Source organism: Lactuca sativa, chromosome 2 (assembly GCF_002870075.4).
Source record: "Lactuca sativa cultivar Salinas chromosome 2, Lsat_Salinas_v11, whole genome shotgun sequence".
In the NCBI taxonomy this organism is placed as follows: domain Eukaryota; kingdom Viridiplantae; phylum Streptophyta; class Magnoliopsida; order Asterales; family Asteraceae; genus Lactuca; species Lactuca sativa.
The window spans coordinates 159,143,433-159,166,165 of NC_056624.2; the positions used below are offsets into that span (position 1 = coordinate 159,143,433).

General features: G+C 33.7%; 1 protein-coding gene and 1 long non-coding RNA gene across 5 annotated transcripts; both read right to left on the reverse strand.

Moving 5' to 3' along the window:
• Positions 1 to 11,086: 11,086 nt before the first annotated feature.
• Positions 11,087 to 13,699, reverse strand: LOC111916059 (phosphatidylinositol:ceramide inositolphosphotransferase 2-like). Of its 4 annotated transcripts, none has more exons than XR_008230293.1 (7): positions 13,474 to 13,641; positions 13,001 to 13,400; positions 12,770 to 12,802; positions 12,308 to 12,394; positions 12,137 to 12,205; positions 11,667 to 11,744; positions 11,087 to 11,495 (listed from the first exon to the last, which is right to left on the reverse strand). XR_008230293.1 is itself a non-coding variant. In XM_042899229.2 (7 exons), the coding sequence occupies exons 2-6, from the start codon at positions 13,078 to 13,080 to the stop codon at positions 11,703 to 11,705; spliced, it is 300 nt and encodes a 99-aa protein (XP_042755163.1). In that variant the 5' UTR covers positions 13,081 to 13,400; positions 13,474 to 13,641; the 3' UTR covers positions 11,087 to 11,495; positions 11,667 to 11,702. The 4 variants fall into 4 exon arrangements, 3 of the variants coding, with proteins under 3 accessions (XP_042755163.1, XP_052624432.1, XP_052624431.1); XM_042899229.2 differs by having other exon boundaries at positions 12,308 to 12,383; XM_052768472.1 differs by lacking the exons at positions 11,087 to 11,495; positions 11,667 to 11,744 and adding exons at positions 11,755 to 12,064; positions 13,656 to 13,699 and having other exon boundaries at positions 12,308 to 12,383; positions 13,474 to 13,569.
• A 3-nt stretch (positions 13,700 to 13,702) lies between these two features.
• LOC111916058 (uncharacterized) lies at positions 13,703 to 17,963 on the reverse strand. The gene is made up of 4 exons (XR_008230294.1): positions 17,766 to 17,963; positions 14,232 to 14,345; positions 13,929 to 14,054; positions 13,703 to 13,837 (listed from the first exon to the last, which is right to left on the reverse strand). It is a non-coding gene; the product is annotated as an uncharacterized LOC111916058 (long non-coding RNA).
• Positions 17,964 to 22,733: the final 4,770 nt, after the last annotated feature.

Genomic DNA, 22,733 nt, shown 5'->3' on the forward strand with positions numbered 1-22,733 from the left:
AACTTGTTTTAGTTGTTATTTCAGTTTTTGTACGCTAGATCTAGGGTTTGTAAGCTTTGGATAATTTGCATGTACAATAGTGAAACCGAGATCCAAAGCTTTAGGGTTTTGCATGTGCACCATATGATTGTTGTATTGCTCAAAACCCATCAGTGGTATCAGAGACTTGCCTGGTTTCTATTGTATTTGACGCATTGTGTGTTTATTCATTGCTTGAAATCGATAAATCTACCTTCTTCTTGATAGACTCGTCGAGTCCCCAGATGAACTCGACGAGTCCAACTGGTGACTCGGCGAGTCGGAGTGTCAGACAGAGGGATTTACAGGATTTTGGCTTATTTTGACTTCGGATAATTACCAAAAATGTTTTTAATTAATAAGATCTGATTTTTATTAATATGATGTGATTACCCATGTCAAAATAAAAGATATTTATCAATTAATTAGATAATTATTGCCTTATATGATAAACCTTAATTATTTGAATTATTTGATTGAAATATCAATCATGGAATTGGATTAGGTCAAAATTAGATAATCAACAATTAATTATTTAATTACATTATTTGAATTTTGATCTAGATAGTTTTGAAATGTTTCAAAACTTGCCCTCAAAATGTTTAATTTTTGAAATATTTAAATTCTAAACCCTAGAATTTTACAAGTTTAAAATTCAAACCTTATACTATTATAATATTAGAATAATGATTGTATATATGTATAAGATTAATGCTAGTCTTACCGTTAATAGGTCTCATTCATGAAGCCGGTCTATAAGGGGAGTATAAGGTTGTTGCCTATAAAATGACAGTTTAATGGGTGTCCACTCTCACCCACCGCTTCCTTGATTGGCGGAGGGTCATTAGCCGAACGGGTAGGATAGGGAAACTAATTCCTCATTAAAAGTATAATGATAAATAAAGTAACTAAATGTTTTTTTTAAATTCCCAATCTTAGTTACTTTAGGAAAAATGTGAAAATGATGCTATTCCATGAAATTACACTTTGTACCCTTTCCAAGACGTTAGTGGAGCGTGTATGGTTAACCAACACACTAATTTGGGTCTAGCAAAGGTGGAAAAAGGTGACTCGATGTTTGTCATAGATCAATGGAGCATGTGTGACTAACCGACACATTGATTAGGCGACTTTAACATTCGGGGCACCAAGTACATTTTCATGGTTATTCACACCTTGTGTGTGATCCTCGGTATCCCAATCATAAACTTGAAGGGCATATCGAGATTTAAACATGTCATTGAAAAGTTCAATGGATCTCAAAAGATATAGGATTTTTCAATACATTTAATACTTAATTTGCTTTTCGTTTTTCATGGTGGAAATTAGTGAATCATCATTCACTTACCTTCAAATTATTTGTTGTTTAGATTATGGCATCCCTCTTCTAAATCGAAAATAATGTTGTTGGATCCTAGGCCTAATTTCTCATTTGGGTGTTTATTTGGGGATTCTTATCTAATCAAACTTTTTCTCTTTTCCTTTTCAGATGTCTAACTCGAACAACAACAACGCTTCAGGCTCAACCTCTTCCAGCTCGTTCTCACTCATGAACATGTTTGGGAGGGTGATTTTTGATGGGACCAATTTCAATGATTGGAACCGCGATATTCGAATGGTTACCCGCTACGAGGACAAGGATTATGTCCTCAATAAGGAACTGAAGGAGGTGAATGTCAACACTGCTACTCCGAAGGAGATCACTGCCTTTGAGGCCCACGAGCGAGATGCTACGAAAGTCCATTGCATCATGCTCGTGACTATGACTATAGAATTCCAAAAGTCCTATGAGAACTAATATCCCTATGAGATGCAATAGGATTTACTAGACAGGTACCACCAAAGTGCCAGGCAAGAGAGGTACGAGATCATTACTTCAATGATCACGACCAAGATGAGGGACAGAGAGTCTATCACTGCACATCTACAGAAAATGCAGGATATGTCGACCGGCTGCTGAAGTTAAATGTTAACTTAGATAAGGAGTTGGCGATTGATATCATTCTTCACTCCTTTCCACCTTGTTTCAACCAGTTCCGCATGACCTGCCACATGAACAAGGAGTAGGTCAGCTTGAGTAAGCTTCAAGTCTTGTTGAGGACTGTTGAGAGCAACCTCAAGGACAAATTAGTTGCATCAACTCCCACTATAGCCGCCCCATCTTGGCTATTAGGCAGGGGAATGGTAAGAAGAGGAAGGCTCCTACAAAGAGCCACTATAAGGGAAAGTCCCATGATGGTACCTCTTCTAGTGGAACCAATGTTGGTCCCGCTGCACCCTCCTCCAACCCAAAGGATGCAAAGTGCTACTACTGCCATGAGAAGGGGCATTGGAAATGAAGTTTCCCGAAATATCTACAAGATATCAAGGATGGGAAGATCAAGTTGTCCTTCGCATGTATTTATACTATTCAATCTAATAACTCATCGCATGCTATTTCTTGGGTTCTTGATACAGGATATGGTTTTCACATTTGTTCTGATTTGCAGGGCCTAAGAAGAAATAAGGATTTGGAGCATGGAAAGATAAACTTGATCATGGGGAACAGAAGATTGTCGCCTATCACAAAGATTGGAGTTTACTCTTTAGTGCTTAGCAGTGGGTTAGGACTTTATTGCTATTCACCAGAAATGGCAAGAAACATCATTTCTTTTCATGGTTTATATAAACAAGGATTTAGATTTTCGTTTGATAATGAAAAAGGTTCTATTAATGCTTTTATTAATGGTGTTTTCTATTTTGAAGCATTGCCTTGTGATGGAATATATGAAACTATGATGGTTGTAGACAACTTAGGAAATGATGTGTTGCATATCGACGCTTCCAATAGTTTGGACAAAGCATGCTTGTGGCATTTTCGTCTTGGACATGTCAACAAGAAACGCATAGCCCAACTCCAAAAGGATGGAGTGTTGGAGTTATTCGACCTTAGGGACGATGACATGTGCGAGTCTTGTTTACTTGGAAAGATGGCCAAGTCACCATTCACTGGTTCTTGTGAAAGGGGTGAGGGTTTATTGGCTCTCATAAACACCGATGTGTGTGGGCCCTTTAGATCCACTACAAGGGATGCAAGCCGCTTCTATGTGACTTTCACTGATGATTATAGCAGATATGGGTATATCTACTTAATCAAGCACAAGTCAGAAACCTTTGAAAAGTTCAAAGAGTCTAAGCAAGAAATGGAGAATCAGATGGGCAGGAAAATCAAGATGCTTTGATCCGATCGAGGTGGAGAGTACCTTAGTCTTGAATTTCACAGCTACCTCAAGGAATGCGGAATCGTTTCGCAATTGACACCGCCTAGGACAACGCAATTGAACGGTGTGGCTGAGAGGCGTAATCAAACCTTGCTAGACATGGTTCGTTCCATGATGACTCAGGCTTCGTTACCTATCTCATTTCGGGGTATGCCTTTGAGACTGCCACCCATATCCTTAACTTATTCCCCACGAAAAAGGTTGCCAAAACACTTCACGAGATGTGTACAGGAAAAGCTCCCTCGTTGGCAAACATTTAGGTTTAGGGTTGCGACGCTTTCGTAAGACGAGAGACTCACGACAAGCTCGAACCTCGTAGTGAGTGGTGTATTTTCATTGGCTACCCACAGAAGTCCTTTGGATATCTCTTCTTTACACCGAGTGACAATGTTGTCTTTGTTGCGAGAAGAGGAGTTTTCCGAGAGCAAGAACTCATAAGCCAAGGGGACAGTGGGAGGCAAATTGATCTTGAAGAGCTTCAAGAATCAAGTTATGAAGGAATCTCTAACACTGGCACTCAACCTAAGGAGGAAAGTCCTGTTGAACCGCTTGACGAGTCCCTACCTCTTAGACGTTCCAGTAGAGTTAGTGTTCCACCGAAGTTTTATGGTTTTCATATTACTATCGAAGGTGATACAACAGCTACAACGAAGCCATGGCAGTCCTGGAGTCTGCGAAGTGGAAAAAGGATATGGATAGCGAGATTCAGTCCATGTATGAAAACCAAGTTTGGAATTTGGTTGACAATGCGTCGGGTCGTAAGACGGTCGGGTGCAAGTGGATCTTCAAGAAGAAGACCGACATGGATGGGAAAATACACACTTATAAGGCACGATTGGTTGCGAAGGGCTTTACTCAAACTCTTAGAGTTAACTATGATGAGACCTTCTCACCTGTTGCGAAGATAAAGTCTATAAGGGTTATGCTAGCCATAGTTGCGTTTCATGATTATGAAATATAGCAGATAGACATCAAAATCGCTTTCCTTAATGGGAAGTTGGCTGAGGATGTTTACATGAGTCAGCCAGAGGGTTTTGTTGATGTGAAACACCCTAATAGAATGTGTAAGCTTGAGAAATTCATTTATGGATTGAAACAAGCATCTCGCAGATGGAATCTTTGTTTCGATGAGAAAGTCAAAGAGTTTGGCTTCCTGTGAAGCGAGGATGAGGCATGTGTTTATGTCAAAGCCAGTGGTAGTATAGTTAGCTTCCTCGTATTGTATGTCGATGACATACTGCTCATAGGAAACGACATCCCAACCCTGCAGGAGGTTAAGTCCTGGATTGGGAAGTGCTTCATTTTGAAGGACCTCAGAGAGGCTGCCTATATTCTGAGAATAAGGATAGTGAGAAACAGGAGTAAAAGGATAATAGGACTTAGTCAGAATACTTACTTGGAAAAGGTACTAAAATGTTTTAGTATTGAGAATTCCAATAAAGGGCAGTTACCGATACAAAGAAATGCCAAGTGGAGTAAGACTCAAAGCCCAAGTACCGAAGTCGAGATAGCAGAGATGAGCCGAGTACCTTACGTTTCCGCAGTTGGCTCAATCATGTATGCTATTACTTGTACTCGCCCTGATGTGGCCTTCGCTTTGAGCATGGTCAGCAGATATCAAGGTAACTCTGGCAGAGCACATTAAACCGCAGTTAAGAATATTCTGAAGTACCTTCGGAGGACCAAAGTGATTCTGAAGTCATCACTTAAGGATGCGAGGGTATAGTGACGCCAGCTTTTAGACAGATCGGGACAACTACCGCTCTCAGTCGGGATGGGTCTTCACCCTGAATGGAGGAGCAGTGACTTGGAAAAGTTCGAAGCAGGAGACTATAGCTGATTCAACGTGCAAATTAGAGTACATAGCAGCGAGCGAAGCGTCAAAGGAGTCAATATGGTTGAAGAACTTCATCGGAGACCTTGGAGTTGTGCCAGCCATAAAAGAGGCTATGGAGATTTCCTGCGATAAGGAAGGAACGGTTGCCTTGACCAAGGAACCGAGGGATCATGGCAGATCCCGACATATCAACAGGAAATATCACTTTATTAGCCATCGGGTAGAAGAGGGACTCCTCGTGGTAAAGAGGGTATCGTCAGAGCATAACCCAACATATCCCCTTACGAAGGGACGGAGTACGACTAAGCACTTGCAGCACACTAGGAGCATTGTGCTGAAGGATGATATTAGTTTAGATTAGATAGCTTTGAAACGTGTAATAGATAAATTGTAATTAACATTTGATTATTAAATAAAGGAGTATTATTTATAAGTAAAGTTACTGTCTTGTGTTAGTTACTTACCTATTGTTTTACTTTGCATATTTTGACTTCTTGAATAATAAGATTATTTGAACAGTCCAAAGTCGCTCATACTTTGGAAGTAGGTATCAATGAAGACTATCATGAATTGGCTTGTAGATTGTCTAAAGTGTATTAGACATAGCAAAAGTTTGCTGCAATATTCATGAGTGCTTATGAAATAAGATTTGAGCATTGGATTAAACCCACGCTTGCTGGTATCACTTCATGGAATTTATCATGAGTGATCACAAGACGATAATATCATATAGTCTTTAAACCTAGATATATGGTTTATTATTTGCAAGTTGGATGTGCATTGATAATGCGTAAACGCATTAGCAACTTGATCTTATAAAACGCATTGTTGTGTATGATTTGATGAGTGAATAGTAAATGCATATAAGTTGAAGTTTATCAGTTCCTTTTATCCTAAGAGGGTAAAAAGCGATATATGGGCCCCTTGATAATTTGGTTTGACTTATGTGTCGGGCCCGGTTAGGACTGAATTAATGTGTTCAATTAAGTTCTATGTCAAACGAATCAGAGATCGAGAAACAAACTGCTGGACAATAAGTATGACTATGTTCCATGTACTTGTTCGCACGTTATCTTGAACGGAGGACTGTACGATCCCTTGTCTAAAGGACGAGTCACAGTTCGACAACATCTTTTGAGAGCTACGATTGGTAATCGGATCCTAAAGTCGTACTTGGATTTATAGTTATTAGACTTATCCAAGTGGGAGACTGTTGGATTAGTGTCTAGTCCATAACTATATATGGTATGTACTTGACCCCGGATGTATCATGGTCCTTTTGGGTTGCCTTAACCAAAGCAGCTTGAATAGATGATTAATGGAGAGAAAGGATATTATGGTTTATTAATATATTATAATAATAGTATATTAAAAGAGAGATCATATTGTTTAATTAAGGACCAATATTATACAAGCCCTAAATTTTTAATGCATAATTGGAAAAAGTCCTAATATTTTTTTTATCACTGCTATGACCACAACTTTTTTGCAGAATTATCACTCTAGCTCACTTAACGAGTTTCATGGTTAAGTTGGTTATTTTTTTTTTGCAAAATCAGTTCTAAAAAAATTAAATTTGGTCCCTGAGTTTTGCAAAAAATTACACCACATGGTTTTTTAACTTTATTTTTGTATTTTGTTTACTTAATTAATTTTCGATTTTTTATAAATATATATACATTTTTTATTTTCTTTTTTTTATATATGTTATTTATTTTCATTTTTAAACTTTAATTTTCAACAATTTGATTTTTCTATTACCTTTTTTTCTATTTTTTTTCTATTTTATTATTTATGGTTTTTCTAATGTTTTTATTTATTTAAATTCAAGTAAACGAACTTGAATTCAATTTAAATCACTCTAACAAGTTTTTTTATAGAGACCGACTATTATATTTATTGTTCTTTTATTTAGTCTATTATCAAATTGAAAAATATAATCTTGAATTTTAAATTTTAAACTATTGATATCACATATAAAAATATGATTTAATTTGCAAGTTATGTATGACATTAAAACACTGTCTCTCAATAAAAAAGCCAACTTTTTTTTAATTTTTTTTTTTCGTAACGTAAAAATAATAGCACTAAAGAGAAAATGAATAAAAAGAAAATAAATTGGACCGAAATTACAAATATAAACATAATTATTTTATTTACTTGAATAAAAATAAACAATTACAAAAACTATAAATAATCAAAATTGTAATATACTCTAATATATTAATACATTTAACATTTTTTGAAAAAATTCAATAAAAAGATAAAAATACAAAAAAAACAAATAATTGGAAAACAAATAAGAAAAATAAAAAGATGAAAAAATTAAAAATATAATACGAAAAGAAAAATAAAAAAACCAAAAAAAACTCTAATATACTCTATATATATACTAAAAAAATAGAAAACAAAATGTAAAGAAAAAATCAAATTGTTGAAAAATAAAGTTAAAAAATAAATAAATAATGTATATATAAAAAAGAAAATAAAAAATGTGTATATATTTATATAAAAACCCAAAAATAAATAAAGTATACAAAAAACAAAAAATAATGTTAAAAAACCATGTGGTGTAACTTTTTGCAAACCTTAGGGACAAATTTGAACTTTTTAGGACTGATTTTGCAAAAAAGTTAACCAAATTAACCATGAAACTCGTTAAGTGGGCTAGAACGACAATTCTACAAGAAAGTTGTGTCCATAGCAATAATAAAAAAAATATTGGGGCTTTTTCCAACTACGCATTAATAATGTAGGGCTTTTATAATATTAGTCATTTAATTAATATTGGTCAAGATTTAATTAAGAATGGATTTTGTGGCTAAAAGAGATTAATTAAACAAAAGGGACTGGTATTGCCAATTATAAGATAATTGGAGTTGGGTTGTAGATCCTTATGGATATAAAGGGGACGAAAATTAGAGTGGAAGCCCACTATGATTTCGCCCATGGCCTTATTCCAGAGGTTCTTTGGACTGCTTAAGCCCTAAGCTATCCAATTAGGGTTTTGGCTGAAACCCTAACAACACACCTATATAAAGGACCCTAGGGCACCCAAAATCGGCTACCACTTATTCCCAAAAGTTCTAGAACCGAATTTGGAGCCTCCATTCCCTCTCTCCAATATCATCTTCTTGCCTTTGTGTTTATAAAGCATTAGAGGTATTACAATTGTGATACTAAGCTCTTGAAGTTGAATATTCTTGCTACTTGTGAAAGGTAATCATCTAAACTTGTTTTAGTTGTTATTTTCAATTTTTGTATGCTAGATCTAGGGTTTGTAACTTGGATCCAAAGCTTTAGGGTTTTGCATGTACACCATAGGATTGTTGTATTTCTCAAAACCCATCAACTAAATATATTAATTTTTTTTAATGGCTTATAAAAAGCGTCACTAAAACCATGATATAATGGTACATCAAACATATTCCATTAAAAATGTGTGCCATTATATGACATTTTATTCGTAGTGACCACTGTCCCACCGTTTAACAACATAACACTACTATTTGTATGACCGTTTGCCACCTTTTTCACCTGACTGCCTCTTCTTCCCACTGTGAGCAAACCCACATCTTTTATTTCCCTATATCTCCCCCCGAAAAACCATGTGACACCACCACCACATGGGTTGCCGGAAGGCAACCGATGCGCGATGAAGGTTACAGAAAAGAGATGAGAAGGATGTTGAAGAAGTCTCCCGCTAGGTGGAAGAAGGCTAGGTGGAAGACGACAACAAAAAAAGCAACTCTGACAACGACATAAGCTGAAGAAGATGAAGTGTCACCGAAGAGGATGAAGAACTTACGGGAAAAGCTAGAAACCACCGCTCCTACCATGTATTTCTGACCAAACCATCATCATTCCTCTCCTCTCAAGGTATGCAACAAATTCCAAAGGATCATTATGCCTTTTCTCGATTTGAGAAGCATGCACCGACTACCACACGTGCCACCTGTCACCGCCGATTTGTAATGTCTCGAAAACGGTAATAAAATTTTTCTTTTAAAAAGTTTATCAAATAATTCATTAATTGTTCAAAAGCAACACCAAGTGATTATATTGAAAACATTAGAGTACATATATTTCAAATGCAAAATCATGATGGGAGGATGTTGTGCCATCATGCTGGGTCATTTCCTATCGATCCAAAGGTACCTAAAACCATAAACATAAACTGCAAGCATAAAGCTTAGTGAGTTCTCCAAAGTACCAGATACCAAACATACAATTGGGCTTAACCCTCGGGTATAATCCATCCCGAAAACACATATGGACCCCGCCATGGGGTCTATTTCAACCTGATCATACTGTAGTGGGCCCCGCCCTTAGGTATATTTTAACACAAACATACTATAGTGGGCCCCACCCTAGGGTATATTTCAACCCATCATACAATCACAGACAAACCATATAGTACTATCATTCCGAGTAACACAATAATGGGTCGGTATAGTGCCTTGGACCAATGGATACTGTGAGAAAACTCACCTCACAAATAGATAAGCAAACTGAATAGCACGCCGCTCCGAGATAAAATCTACCAATCACCTTAATAAATTCAAGGACACAATCTTAGTATATATGTCAAAATACCTAAAATACCCCTAAGTCAAACCCTAGAAAAATCTAGGTCAAAGTCAACTGAGTCAACCGAGTAGATTCGGTGAGTATGTTGGGCGTACTCCTTACATATACGGGGCGTACTGCATGGTTGACCGGAGTCGGGGAGCTGACCATGTACACGCAACATACCCCTTGGTACGCCTAACGTACGCGACTACTCTCCACTTAAGGCAGTAAGTGCTAAATCCTTAAGCACTTAGGTCCAAAATCCAAATCTAGGCTCAAAAAGATGTCGTTAACCATAAAGTTTCTGAGTTTATGGTCTAGCATGGTTGTTAAGACCTTAGCTTCAAAAACCATAATTTCTTTACCCATTAAGACAAACTAGCGATTCCATGGGAAGAAACTAATAACCAAGAACACATTTTTAATTATGACTTAACACACCTTAAAACTTGAGAAAGGACAACTCAAAACTTCTTCGAGTATCTCCTACTCACAAAGACCAAGTTCGGGACAAAAAGGTGACAACTTCGAGCTAAACTAGATCCATAAGAAACATACACCAATGTTGAAGCTTTTAACCTCCATAAGATGCACAATGAAGAGAAAATGTTGGACCCAAGGTCTTGAGAGCAAATCCACAACCATAAGGTTCTTCCTTCTACTCTAAAGGCTCCAAAATGACACCAAAGAGGGCTCTTCACAAGCTTCACAATGCACTCACACACTTTAGGATGTGGGCTGACGATAACAGGGTGCATGAGGCTATAAAGGTGCTTAAATAGGGTCAGACCCCTAAAATTTAAGGTTTGGACCCTGGCTACGTATGTCCTGCACACTAGCGTATGCTCAACATTCTACCACGCCATGTGTACCAAGGTGTACACCTAGCGTACCACGTTGCATCTGGAAATTACGAAAATGTCATTAGGGACCATTCTTGCAAATAAATCTTAACTCAAAGGTCAAGAAGAATACCTAGAAATTAGATGTCACTACTAGAAAAACAGCCTTTTACGACGCTCATTGCGCGTTGTAAAAGGCTCAAACGACGCGCAAATGCGCATCAAGGAAGGCCCTATCATAAAGAGAGACGACGCGTTTTTGCGCGTCGTCTATAGACGACGCGCATTTACGACACGTAATGCGTATCAAGGAAGACCCTGTCATAAAGGAAGACGGCACGCATTCGCGTGTCATAACCTTACGACGCGCGTGTTAATGACACGCAATGCGTATCAAGAAAGCCCCTGTCAAGAAAGGCCATGTCATAAATGAAGATGACACACATTTTTGCGTATCATAATTTTAAATGTTTAAAAAAAATATTATTTATAGATTTACTAATTTTCAAAGTAAATAATACATTAAAAATCTCATAATACAAAATAAAATACCATAAATAACAAAGATAATTTATTTCACTAATATGTCAAATACAAATAATTATTCCAATAGTGAGTAAATGTTATAAAAAATGAACTCATTTATATACAATTGCATTATCTAGCTTACTATGTGCCAACAACTCTCTGTGTGCTTACTTTTGCTTGAGTCTCCTTTCCTCCAAAGCTTCTAGCCATGTCAAAATATGATATCTTAGGGTTCATGTCCAAATCAAGTAAAACATTGCTAGCTTAAATTCATCAAGTCCTTGGCGTGAAGTATTAGATAAAATCTTAACTGCAATCTCCAATCCTTCTAGCATACCCTAAAGATCATTATTGGACGTGTAGCAAGATCAACCTGCAATCTCTTTTCTGCCTTCTTATTACTTGCAGCATCTTCTGCCTGTTTGACCAAGGCTATGCCTTCAGCAGCAACATGTTGCATTGTGTCAAAAAGATAAAAACAGATGACAACAAATACAAATAACTAGAAGCCAAGGGTAAAAGAATAGAACACAAAAAGAAGAGGAACAAACTCCTTGGCTTCCCCTCCATTTAAATTTTAATGTTTTGAAACACATATGAATTATGTACCTGCATTGTAAGAAGCATCATAATGACTCTTGCCAATCATTGCAAGCATTCACAAAAAGTAATGATTGCAGTATGATCCTGCACAATCAAGGAAACAACAAGGTATGCAAGCTTATCAAATCTTTCAGATCTAAGAAAAAGTGGAAATAAAATTTAAGGAGAACGCAATGTCAATCACACTTACAATTAAAAACAAACTACTTATTGTCTCTGTCAAAAAAATAAAATAATTATGTATAGTAAAAGGAGGGAATAATAATGCGAAGCAATACCTATACCAAACGTGTTAATACGTGGGGCCAATTCTAATCCTTTGTTTTCTAGTTGTTTCTTTATAACTTCACAGATTTTTCTCTCATTTTCAACAGTTCCATCAGTAATAAAGAAAACCATTGGAACTGAATGTACATAACAATCATAAATGCAAAGTAATTAGAGCTTACAAAACATTAAATGGAAAGAATAATTACCAGGACAAAGGAAAGGAAGACAAAGGTGAATAATGTCTCACTGACATATGCTCTTTCCTGCCCAAGTTCCTTCACGAAAAAGAAACATACTTATAAATATGATCATTAGGACTTTAGAGACATAAAGAATGACTTTTATGAATAAAGAAAGATCCGAGCATTGAGTTATACATATAGCAAGAAGAACCCGGAGTCTTGTAGAATTGGTCCTAGATGATGATAATAATGAACTGATCGAGCTGCCAGCCTATGAACGTACTAAAAAAAGTTGTTCCAAAATGAAATATAATAAGAACATTGTGTTGCTATGAGAGTTAAGAAAATAGAAAAGAGTGAAATACTGGAAGATTTAGCTATCAACATATCACCAATATTGCAACATCATTGGTGAATATGGTAAGCACATTTTAAAATTTAATTGACTAAAAAAGTGGGAATTAATGGAGTAAAAACAACTTTTCAAATGCACTATGAAGATATACATGCTTGAAAGAGATACAAAGTGCTAGCCAATAATACTGAGTGATAAAGAACATCATTATTGCTTGGAGCATTATGTTTCTGGATCACCAATGTTAAATTTCAATGCCAAAATGTTGTGAGAAAATAAAATGTGAAGAGGGCAGAGTTAACCTGCTTAAAGTTGCCCAAATCTTCAAACAGAACCTGCAGCATGAAAAATCAGTTACTGGAATGTACAACATAAAGAAAATTGAACAAGAAGTAAAGGAAGGGAAGGGGCTGTGTCTTTTCTGACTTTATGGACTACAAATTTAATATATATGGTTATTCCTTTTTTCCTCTCTCTGTTTTCTTGGATCACAACAGTTTAGAAACGAAACGGTACAAGACTTGAATGCTTACTTTTGCTTGTAGCAATCAGCATATGAAGTATACTCAAGCGGACCAAGATACCCTTCTTTCCTAGTATTTGTTGTTGTCATGTCATCAATTTACCTTCTGTCAAATCCTAATCCCCATTAATATTATTACTGTATGATCGCATCACAGGAGGAACCAATCCAGATGCTTTCACAACATCAAACTGTGCACAACTCACCAAAAAACTGAAAAGCAAGCAAGACATGGAAGTATGCTCATAATTATAGATTTGTCATAATGTAGAAATGAATAAAATGAAAAATTCTAAGTAATGTACGTCCCTGTAATGACACGTGGTCAAACCATAACCAAAATAAAATACAGGAGAACAATCAAGTGAAAGGCAGATTTCAGCAGCCATATCCCATTAGGTGGGTCCACACTGATATTCAAACATATAGCAACATGCTATCAGGTCAAGTGGAAACACAACACGGTATGACAGCTTCTTGTACCTTCCCAGCTGTTCCATGCACTTGAACCGCTTCAAATGTATCACTAAAATATGCGGTTGTTTCTTGATCTTCATCCTCTTCTGTGCTTCCTGTAAACTGTAAAACAAAACATCTTTACATTTCCTTCATAAAAAAAACCATTATTACAAAAAAAATAAAAAATAAAAAATAAAAGTAGAAACCTGCAGCACTTATCACAGAAAAACTTATCCTCAGCATTTAAAGTCTCGGTGGAACTGAAGTTCTTTAGGCAACTTGTAATGGATCTGTTTTGCTCATTATCAAGGCTCAGATCTAAGAGTGTCTCATCTCTTGCAGTTACAATCTCACATCTTAAACACTTTGTTTCGTTTGTGAGTATACCCTGAAATTGGAAAAATTAGGACAATTGATGAGTTTAATATTTGATATTGGTAAGCTAAGTAAAATGAAAAATAATAAAGATATGAATATACCTGAAAGTTTTTGTGAACCCATGTAACCAAGGGCTATGGAAAAAGCCACGAAAAAGTTCATTTTCTTTCTTCACTCTTTGTACAAAGCGTTTTGGAGCAATAACACATGTTTTCTTCTTTTGTGTACTAATTTGATACAAGTAACCCAAATGGTGAATATAAATCATGAGGAAAATAAAATGCAACTTAAAAAAAATATGGAATGGTTACAGCTATGGAAAAATCCCATTGTGTAGAATATAAAGTGATTAAAAGAAAAGAATAACTACCATTAAAAGCTTATTTACAAGTAAAAATGTGTACCTGTGTAAAGAGTTCTGCCAAACATGTAAGGAGATTTTCTTCTACATCTGGATTTTTAACCTTCTCATAATATTTGAGTAGTTGTTCACGAAATGGAACACAAAAATATAGACCCTGAAAATTATGATTTAAGAAAAGGATATATGAGAACATTAGCAAAATAGTTCAGGTCAAACTTTGAGTGAAGTTATAACAAACAACATGAATTACTAGGATTTTTCAATATCTTTAGAAAGGTAATAAACCAAGTGTTGTCAAGGATAAATAGATTAAAAAAATGGTGAGAATAAATGAGGGAAGACTTGTAAAAAGTTAGGACTTAGGATATCACAACAACAACAATATGCTGCTGGGTGTAGCATATAGCAACAGCAGCCTCCAGCAAATCTCTAAAGTGAACTACTTTGATAACCATGTGAACTCTAACTAATAAAACTAAATCACCCACTACAAGCTTTTTGCTTAATAACTATTGGTGCAAGTCACTCAAGCATGGCAAAATACAACTTTATGTGGCAAGCATACATGATAACAAGTCACCCTACTCATCTAATCAATATTAGTGGGAAACTAATAGGTCAGACAGAAATAGACATACATCTTGTCTGATAGCAGATTATCTCAAAAGCATATAAAATGCAAAAGGAAAGCGAAAATGATGAAAGGGTAAATGCAGGAAACAATAGATTACCCGGTCCATATGGAAACAATAGATTAACAGTAATGAAAACAAACATTTAACCCTCAATTAGTTGGGTATGCTAAATAACTTAATGAAATTACATATGAAACTAGGTTACATGCTCTATAGGTTTCTTCTTTTTTCTCTCGCAATCAGAAATTTTAAAAGTAACGTCTCATATTCATTTATTCAAACAGGTTACCTGCTCTCATGGTTCACGAGTGAACAAATAAAAATTTTCCAAATTCACTTTTTTTGTGCTCAATTCATTTGTCTACGGAGAGTGATTTCAATCAGGTAAATCAGGTAATTATCATGAACATTGATCATAAACTTTTCTAATTTCTTCAGATACAACACAAAGGGAAGAACTCACATGGAGTCATGAGCTTTGGCGAATCGGATCTAATTAGCGAACCATGGGAAGGCAAGAAGTAGGCGATATGGAGAACATTGGTTAGCAGAGTAAGTCGACGACTAAGAATGTGTTTTAGTGGTGTTGTTGAGGTGTGTCGAGAGCATGATAAACATAACTTAATCAGCCCTAGGGCTTAGAAACTTGAGCAATCGTTTCAGTCTCCAGTGAGGTGAGGTGAGCCTGAGGTCTCCGGTGGAAAGAGGTGAGCTGAGGTCGCTTGCAGGTGAAGAGAGCCGAGGTAGAGAACATTGCACAAAGCACTCCTTGAAAAAATCCCTAGATAACGGTCCCTATGATTTTTTGATAATAAATAGTATGTTCAATGAAGACGAGGGTTGGAAGACAGCGTTCAATGAAGTTTTCCCTAGATAATGGTCCTCATGAGAGCTTCGCCTTCGAAGATTCTTCACGGATCTTTGTCCTCAAGAGTTAGAAGCATTCTCACAGCATTACAGATTTTTCTGAGTTGTTCTTTTTCAACTTTGCATCGTAGACTGTATTCTCCGACCAATTTCAACTTTGAGTCTAGTCGTTCCTTTTCATTTGAGTGTCAATAATTAGGGTAAAGGGGAAAGGAGGGCAAGAGGGAAAGGAGAAAAAAGGAAGGTGGGTGTTTTCATTTTTTTAGGATTTCATTTTTCCCCCGCCTGTTTATTAGGGGATGCAACGCGCGTTGCAATAAAATTTATAAATCGACATCCATAGACGACACGTATTTTATTAGATGTGCCCTCCGTGTTTTTTTTTTGGATTAGACACTAATTTAAGGGCACGCAATAATGCGTGACCTAAATCATTAAAGTTTTTTAAAGAGATGACACTTTTTTAATGTCACTCTCTTTTGCGTAACATAGATTAATGAGTGTCGTGGTTTGCACGTCGTAAAAGGCAATTTTTCTAGTAGTGTCTTACACGATTTCAACCATCTCCGACCATTTTTTGAAAACAAACACCTGCTATACAATATCGTCAAAGACCGGTAAAACCTCTAATAAGCAGTGGTTGTCCGGTGGTTTCCTACAAGCTTTGGTAGCGTTAGACAGTGGGGTACGTTACCGTGAGGTAACTTGTAGAAAATGGTCGGAATACAACAATTTAACGTTTTTTAATTTTCTGTAAAAATAATTAATTTTGAGTTTTTGAGTATGTTCTTTTTGTAGTCATTTTCATCACATTTGCATATTTAAAACCGCATATCTAGTCTCTAAGTAATCGAAAGAGACTAAATATGCGCTTCTAAAGAATAAAATGTGATAAAAAATGACTGCAAGAGCACATACTCAAAAACTCAAAATTACTTTTTTTTATAAAAAAATCCTAAAAATCAGTAAAGATTGATATGTTTTGTTAGAGAAAAAAATAGTTTATGAGTAATGTAGGAAGCGTATTATATTTAGTGTTATAATTGGCGTAGTAAAAAGAGTAATCGATTAATCAAGAAAAAGTAGGTTACTAACCATTGTGTTCAACTTATCACAAAAAATAGTCATGCCGTATGGTGCATGTTAACGAATTTGTCTACATGACTACATCTTGACTTGCTTTGATAGGCCAAATGAGTAATAAATTTCATAAGCTTTTATGGTGAGGGCCCGACAATGCCAATTCTCGGATGGTGATGCGTTTGCCATATTCTCATGTTGTATATTCTGTTTGCTACTAATTTATTAAACAAGTATATGTTTGATTTAGAATTTGGATTATGCTAATTTTCAATTTCTGAACTAATATGATTGATACTTTGAAATGTTGATATTTATTGTAGATGTATTCGAATAAAATTAAAAAGACTATGTCAAACTAAAGGAAAGATTAAATTAATGTGCTATTCAAACATATTGGAAAAACTTCCAAGGGTTTTTTGATCCCCTTTCTCCCCTTAAGCATTCAAATAATTGATATTTTTTAGGAAATAGGTATTCTGGTTAATTAAAGAGAGAACTTCATTTTATTAGTAGCCTATTCTTAAATGGCATGTTGTGACTTCGGAGCGGCTTTGATTGTTATTACTTTTGGATGAGTTATGACCAGGGGCGGAACACAAATACAAAAACTAGGGGGCAGAAATCGAGACTTATTATGGTGTTGCGATCCTACTCGTTTTTCTTAGAAAATCTACACAACAGCAAAATAGAAAATAATATATCCATTCCCAAATCAAAAATAATGACTTGTTTTAATAATAATATATTAAAAATTAGAATTTTGTTAAAATTGAATAGTATTTTATAGAGTACAGTGGTATATTTTGTAGTTTTTCTATTATAGTTATATTAATATTAAGCCTTTAAGAAATAAAGGACAATGAAAAGACACTACAATAGAGTGATGACAACATAGGTAAGGTGATATGATACTCTAGGTTTGCAACTTGTATGTATTACGTTTAACTAAGAAGAAAACAAAAAGGGAAATTTGAAAAATAGAAATTTACCTAAAATCAGTCGAAGGCCAAGACAAGAATACGGAGACGGTTGTTGAAGCAGAGAACCACAGTCCAAGCGGAGAGCAGCGGCTGCTACTCCGATGATAGAAACTCAGCTAGATCGGGAGGAAACGACGAGATAAGTGACAGAGAGGAGAGCCACATTGGCGGCTATTCATCAAGATTTTTAAATCTCTTTTTCTTGGATTTAGTTCTCATCATAATTGTTGATAAGGTTTGGGTATTTAAATTTTTTTTAAACTTTCTTTCATTCCTTTTGATTAAAGGATTTCAAATATTTTAAAATCTTGATTGATTTTTTTGTCTTGATTTCCCTCGATTACTTTGAGAGATGTCATCTTTTTTGTTTAATTCTTCCATATATTTAATATAAAATTTTGGTTGCGATTGATTTAAGATTTTTATAGCCTCTATCGTTTTAATGAATTTGTCCTTAGCATTAACTCAATAAAAAAAAGCAACAAAATAGAGTCTTCTTCGTCAAGAACCTTCACATGTAACTTGCTTATTTACTATTCTACAATTTTTATTCATATACCTTATAGCTTAAAAGATAAAAAAAGTTGGAGGTCATGGCCTCCCCTGACCCCTTAGTAGTTCCGCCACCGGTTATGACGTCATTCATTGTTCGTGGTAAAGTCTCAAATTCTGACATTAATCTATCAGCTCTTATAGCCATAGAAGTTCGTCTGCAATGACTTCAGGTCACGAGGCAAAACCTCATGTTTGCAATGGATGATTAGTCGGTATGCAAAAGTTGACATGAAACCCTCGTTAAGAAAGTTCCTTTTCAAAAAAAAAACTAATAAATGGCATGATGTGATATTCTAAGGCACAACAAAAACAAAAACATTAACAAAAAAGACATTTTAAATCCACTAAGACAAGCTAAGGGGGTAGGTCACTACAAACAAAACGTCATTTAGTGGTACAAAATAAATGCTACTAAATACCTGAAAAATGCCACCAAAAGTCTTTTAAAGAATTAGCGACAAGAGTGTAAGTACTAGGGCTCTTACTAAAACCCTTAAGTGACAATCTTAGTTTTACTTGTTGCAACGTTTTACTTTTTCTGTGGCACTTTATCATTTATCACATTAGACAAAATACTTTGTGTAACACATTTTTTCCAATTAATTTTCATGCGATTTTAAATTAGTGCTTCTTTTAGTGGCACTTTTATTTATCATAATTTTAGAAAAATTAATTTTACTTATAACGACACACTTTGTAGGTATAATATAAAGTAAAAAACTATATATATATATAGAGAGAGAGAGAGAGACCTTTCTTTGTAAATAGCAAACTTCATAAAGGTCTAAACTAAACTGAAATAGAAATATACCTGTTGAAAAAAGTATACATTGATCCATACCTATATATGTAAAACGATCCATGGGTAAACATGTAATATGTATTAATTACTTTTTAAAATAACTAAAAATGATTTGTCTACAATCAATCTTATATGCACATAATAGATAGTTAGAATACAATAACCTAACTCTCTCTCTCTCTCTCTCTCTATATATATATATATATATATATATATATATATATATATATATATATATATATATATATATACACACACACGTATGGTCTGTTTCCGGTGAGAACTTAAAAAATGGTGAGAATTGCGAGAACAATTTTCCACCACCAATTTCTTCAATGGCACAAACGTCAAACTCAAATACTTCGTCGTTGTGCGTTCGAATGCTAATACGGACTTGATGATTTAATCATGCCCAACGAACGTCTATCGAGCATCAATTAAGTGGGTTTTATTATTTATTTTTATTTTTTGCTAAAAAAAATTAATAGATATATACTTGATTTTGACGTTTTAACTTTCTTCTTTTTTTTGGTTTTCTTTTTGGTTTTTATTTTTTAATATGTTTACTACATACTTGAAGATACTAGTAATTTTTTTTATTTTTGTTTTTATATTTTGACTTTTTTTATTTCTTTCTAATTTTTTTTTTATTTTTAAGCTAAATATCAGTTTGAGTTTTTTATATTTAACACTTATAAAATTTTAATTAAGAATAATATTAAAGATCATAATATTTTCCGTTCATACGTTTTTTGAATCATATTATTTTGTTTTCATAAAATTTTGAGTCGTAATATTTTAAATCAAATCATTTTTAAATCATATAATTTTAGATAATAACATATTTAATTAAATATAGTTTTTTTTCAAAAAAAAATTATGGATTATTATTTATTTTGAGTCATAAAAGACATATAATTAAGAATTATAAAGTATTTAAGTCTAAATATTTTTATATCATAACAAACTATAAATAAATAGAATCAAAAGTTTTTTTGATTCATAAATATTTTAAATCATTATATTTTGGATCATGTTTAATATATTTTTAAAAAAATTAGTATTTGTTAAAATTAAAAATAAATACTTCAAAAAACTTATTTTTAAAGATTTTTCCACAAAATCACTACTTTATTGAAGAGAAGTATCCTTTAAATTTTTATTATTTTTGGAAATTTCTTTTTTGGGTTTTTAATATATTTTAAATTTTTATGATTATAGTCATTTTGAATTTTAATAACTTTGGTTTTTCGCGTTTTTTATTAAATAAAATAAAAAATTATTTAGAAAATACTAAATGAAAAAATAAAAATAAAAAAAAAATTTAAAAAAAGCTATTAGTAGAGCAACACGTATTTCGGTATTTGGTGTTTGGGGTTTGCTGTCCGGCGCTCATGAGAGTACGCCGTCAATGTGGGATCGAAACAAATACTGAATTACAAATTTAACCCTCATATTTATGAAAGTACCTGCATCTTTTACATTATTTTCATATTTACACCGTCAACTTTTAACACTTGATTATTTATTCAGGCAAATATTAACCTTCAATTTTTTTTCAAACTAATGTTATAGACTTGTCATCGTAGTCATTATCATTATTTGATTCCTAATCCGATTATATATATATATATATATATATATATATATATATATATATATATATATATATATATATATATATATATATAGAAATGTTCATTTGAAACCGTCTATATTTTGTGAGACATAAGGACAAAATCTTAGCCTTTGATCAAATTTGATCTTGGAGTTCAAAAGAACCCTGATTAAGCCGCTTAATTAAACATTTAAGGGTAGATTAGTCAGGTTTTAATAATATAATTGAATCCCTTGATTTACATGATTGTTCCTTAATCAACATAACAAAATCAGATTCGCTCTTTCATCCGGTGATTTCCTCGAATGGTTTTCTCAATCGCAACAATATTTAGATTGAATGAGAAGCAAAAAACTTGAGTTTTGTACGTTAAGTATTACTCACGTTGTGATGATTTTTGATTTTACAGGCTTACTGAAAGAGATTCCAATAATTGATCATTAGCTCACATCGATTTCAAGCTTTCATGAGTGATTGATCATCAATTGATTTATTCGATTCAGATCGTTTTCAGCAACTGGAAGTTTCATCAGAATCAAATCTTATCCCCTTCATTTGATGATTTTAAACTTCACAACTAGATTGAAATCGATTTTCACAAAAATACGCTTTCATCAAGTTACATAAATCAATAATAGCAATTGATCATAAGATTCATATCGTTTTCAGCATTTTCATGCTTCCGATTTTACTTCCAGGTAAGTGCTTTCAATTATTCATTATCATCATCATCAGATTGAGATCGATTTTCAGCCCCTTCAAGCTTTGAGTTTTACTCTTAGATCTTAAATTTCAACAATTGATTATTATTTAAGATCAATTATCAGTTGAAAGCTTTGATTTCAGGATTCGATTATCTATTTCAACGTTTGATTTTCATTTTTCATTCAATCAATTTGGTTTTTAGCAATAGAACACCATAATAATATATATTTTTATTTGATATTATATTTAGCAATTGTAATCTTTGATTTTTATTATTCATTAAGTAATTTGTTTTTTATGAATACAAGCTCATCTTTATGAGATTATATATCACATCATGTTATATATCAGATTAATTTTTTACCTTGTCTAATAAGTGAAAGATATTACTAAAATTTCACATCAATTAAATAATATTATTTTCAGTAGAATACAATACATACATAAATTAACATTAACTTATGATAATAGGTAATGTATAACATCAACTTATGTTAAGCAATCTCAACAATTATCATCATCATCAATCGATCACGAGGTCAGGATTAAATTCTTTTCACCTTGAAGCTTTGATTTTTACTCTCACAGTCTTATTTTGATAACTCATCATAATATAATCTCAGTTATCGATTGGGACATTGATATCAATAATCAGTCATTATTTCAAGGTTTGGTTTTCATTTTGCATTCAAGCAATATGGTTTTTTAGCAATAGAACATCATATTAATCATTTTTCTATTTGATATTATATTTTACAAAATGACATCTTTTATTTTCACGGTGCAGACCATACAGATTAAGATATGGATTCAACATATGGCTCTTGTGATTCTAAAAAACTCGATGATACAAATCATAAACAACATAGACATGTAATACTTGATTACCAAAGACAAATGCTTTAGTGTTCGAGAGAAATTAAAGAGGGATTCATCAAAATCTAAATGAACAAGCTGAGGAATCTGCTAAACATAATGCTCACAGGGATCTTTTTGAAATACTATCGTTCTGTACAAACAATTCTTTATCAAATGTAATACTAACTTTCTTATCTTCAGATCTTATAAAATTAGCTAGCCATGAAATGTGATTTTCAAATTATCAGGATTTTATATGGTATAAAAATACTTATGATAGATTTTTTATGGTACAAACATGAAATATGACGTTCAAACCATCATGATTTTAGAATACCTAGAATTATAGAAAAAGGAATACACGTTAACTTTCATACCAATATAAACAATGTATCATAACTATATTTGATTTCTAGCCAACCAACTTTATTATGTTGTA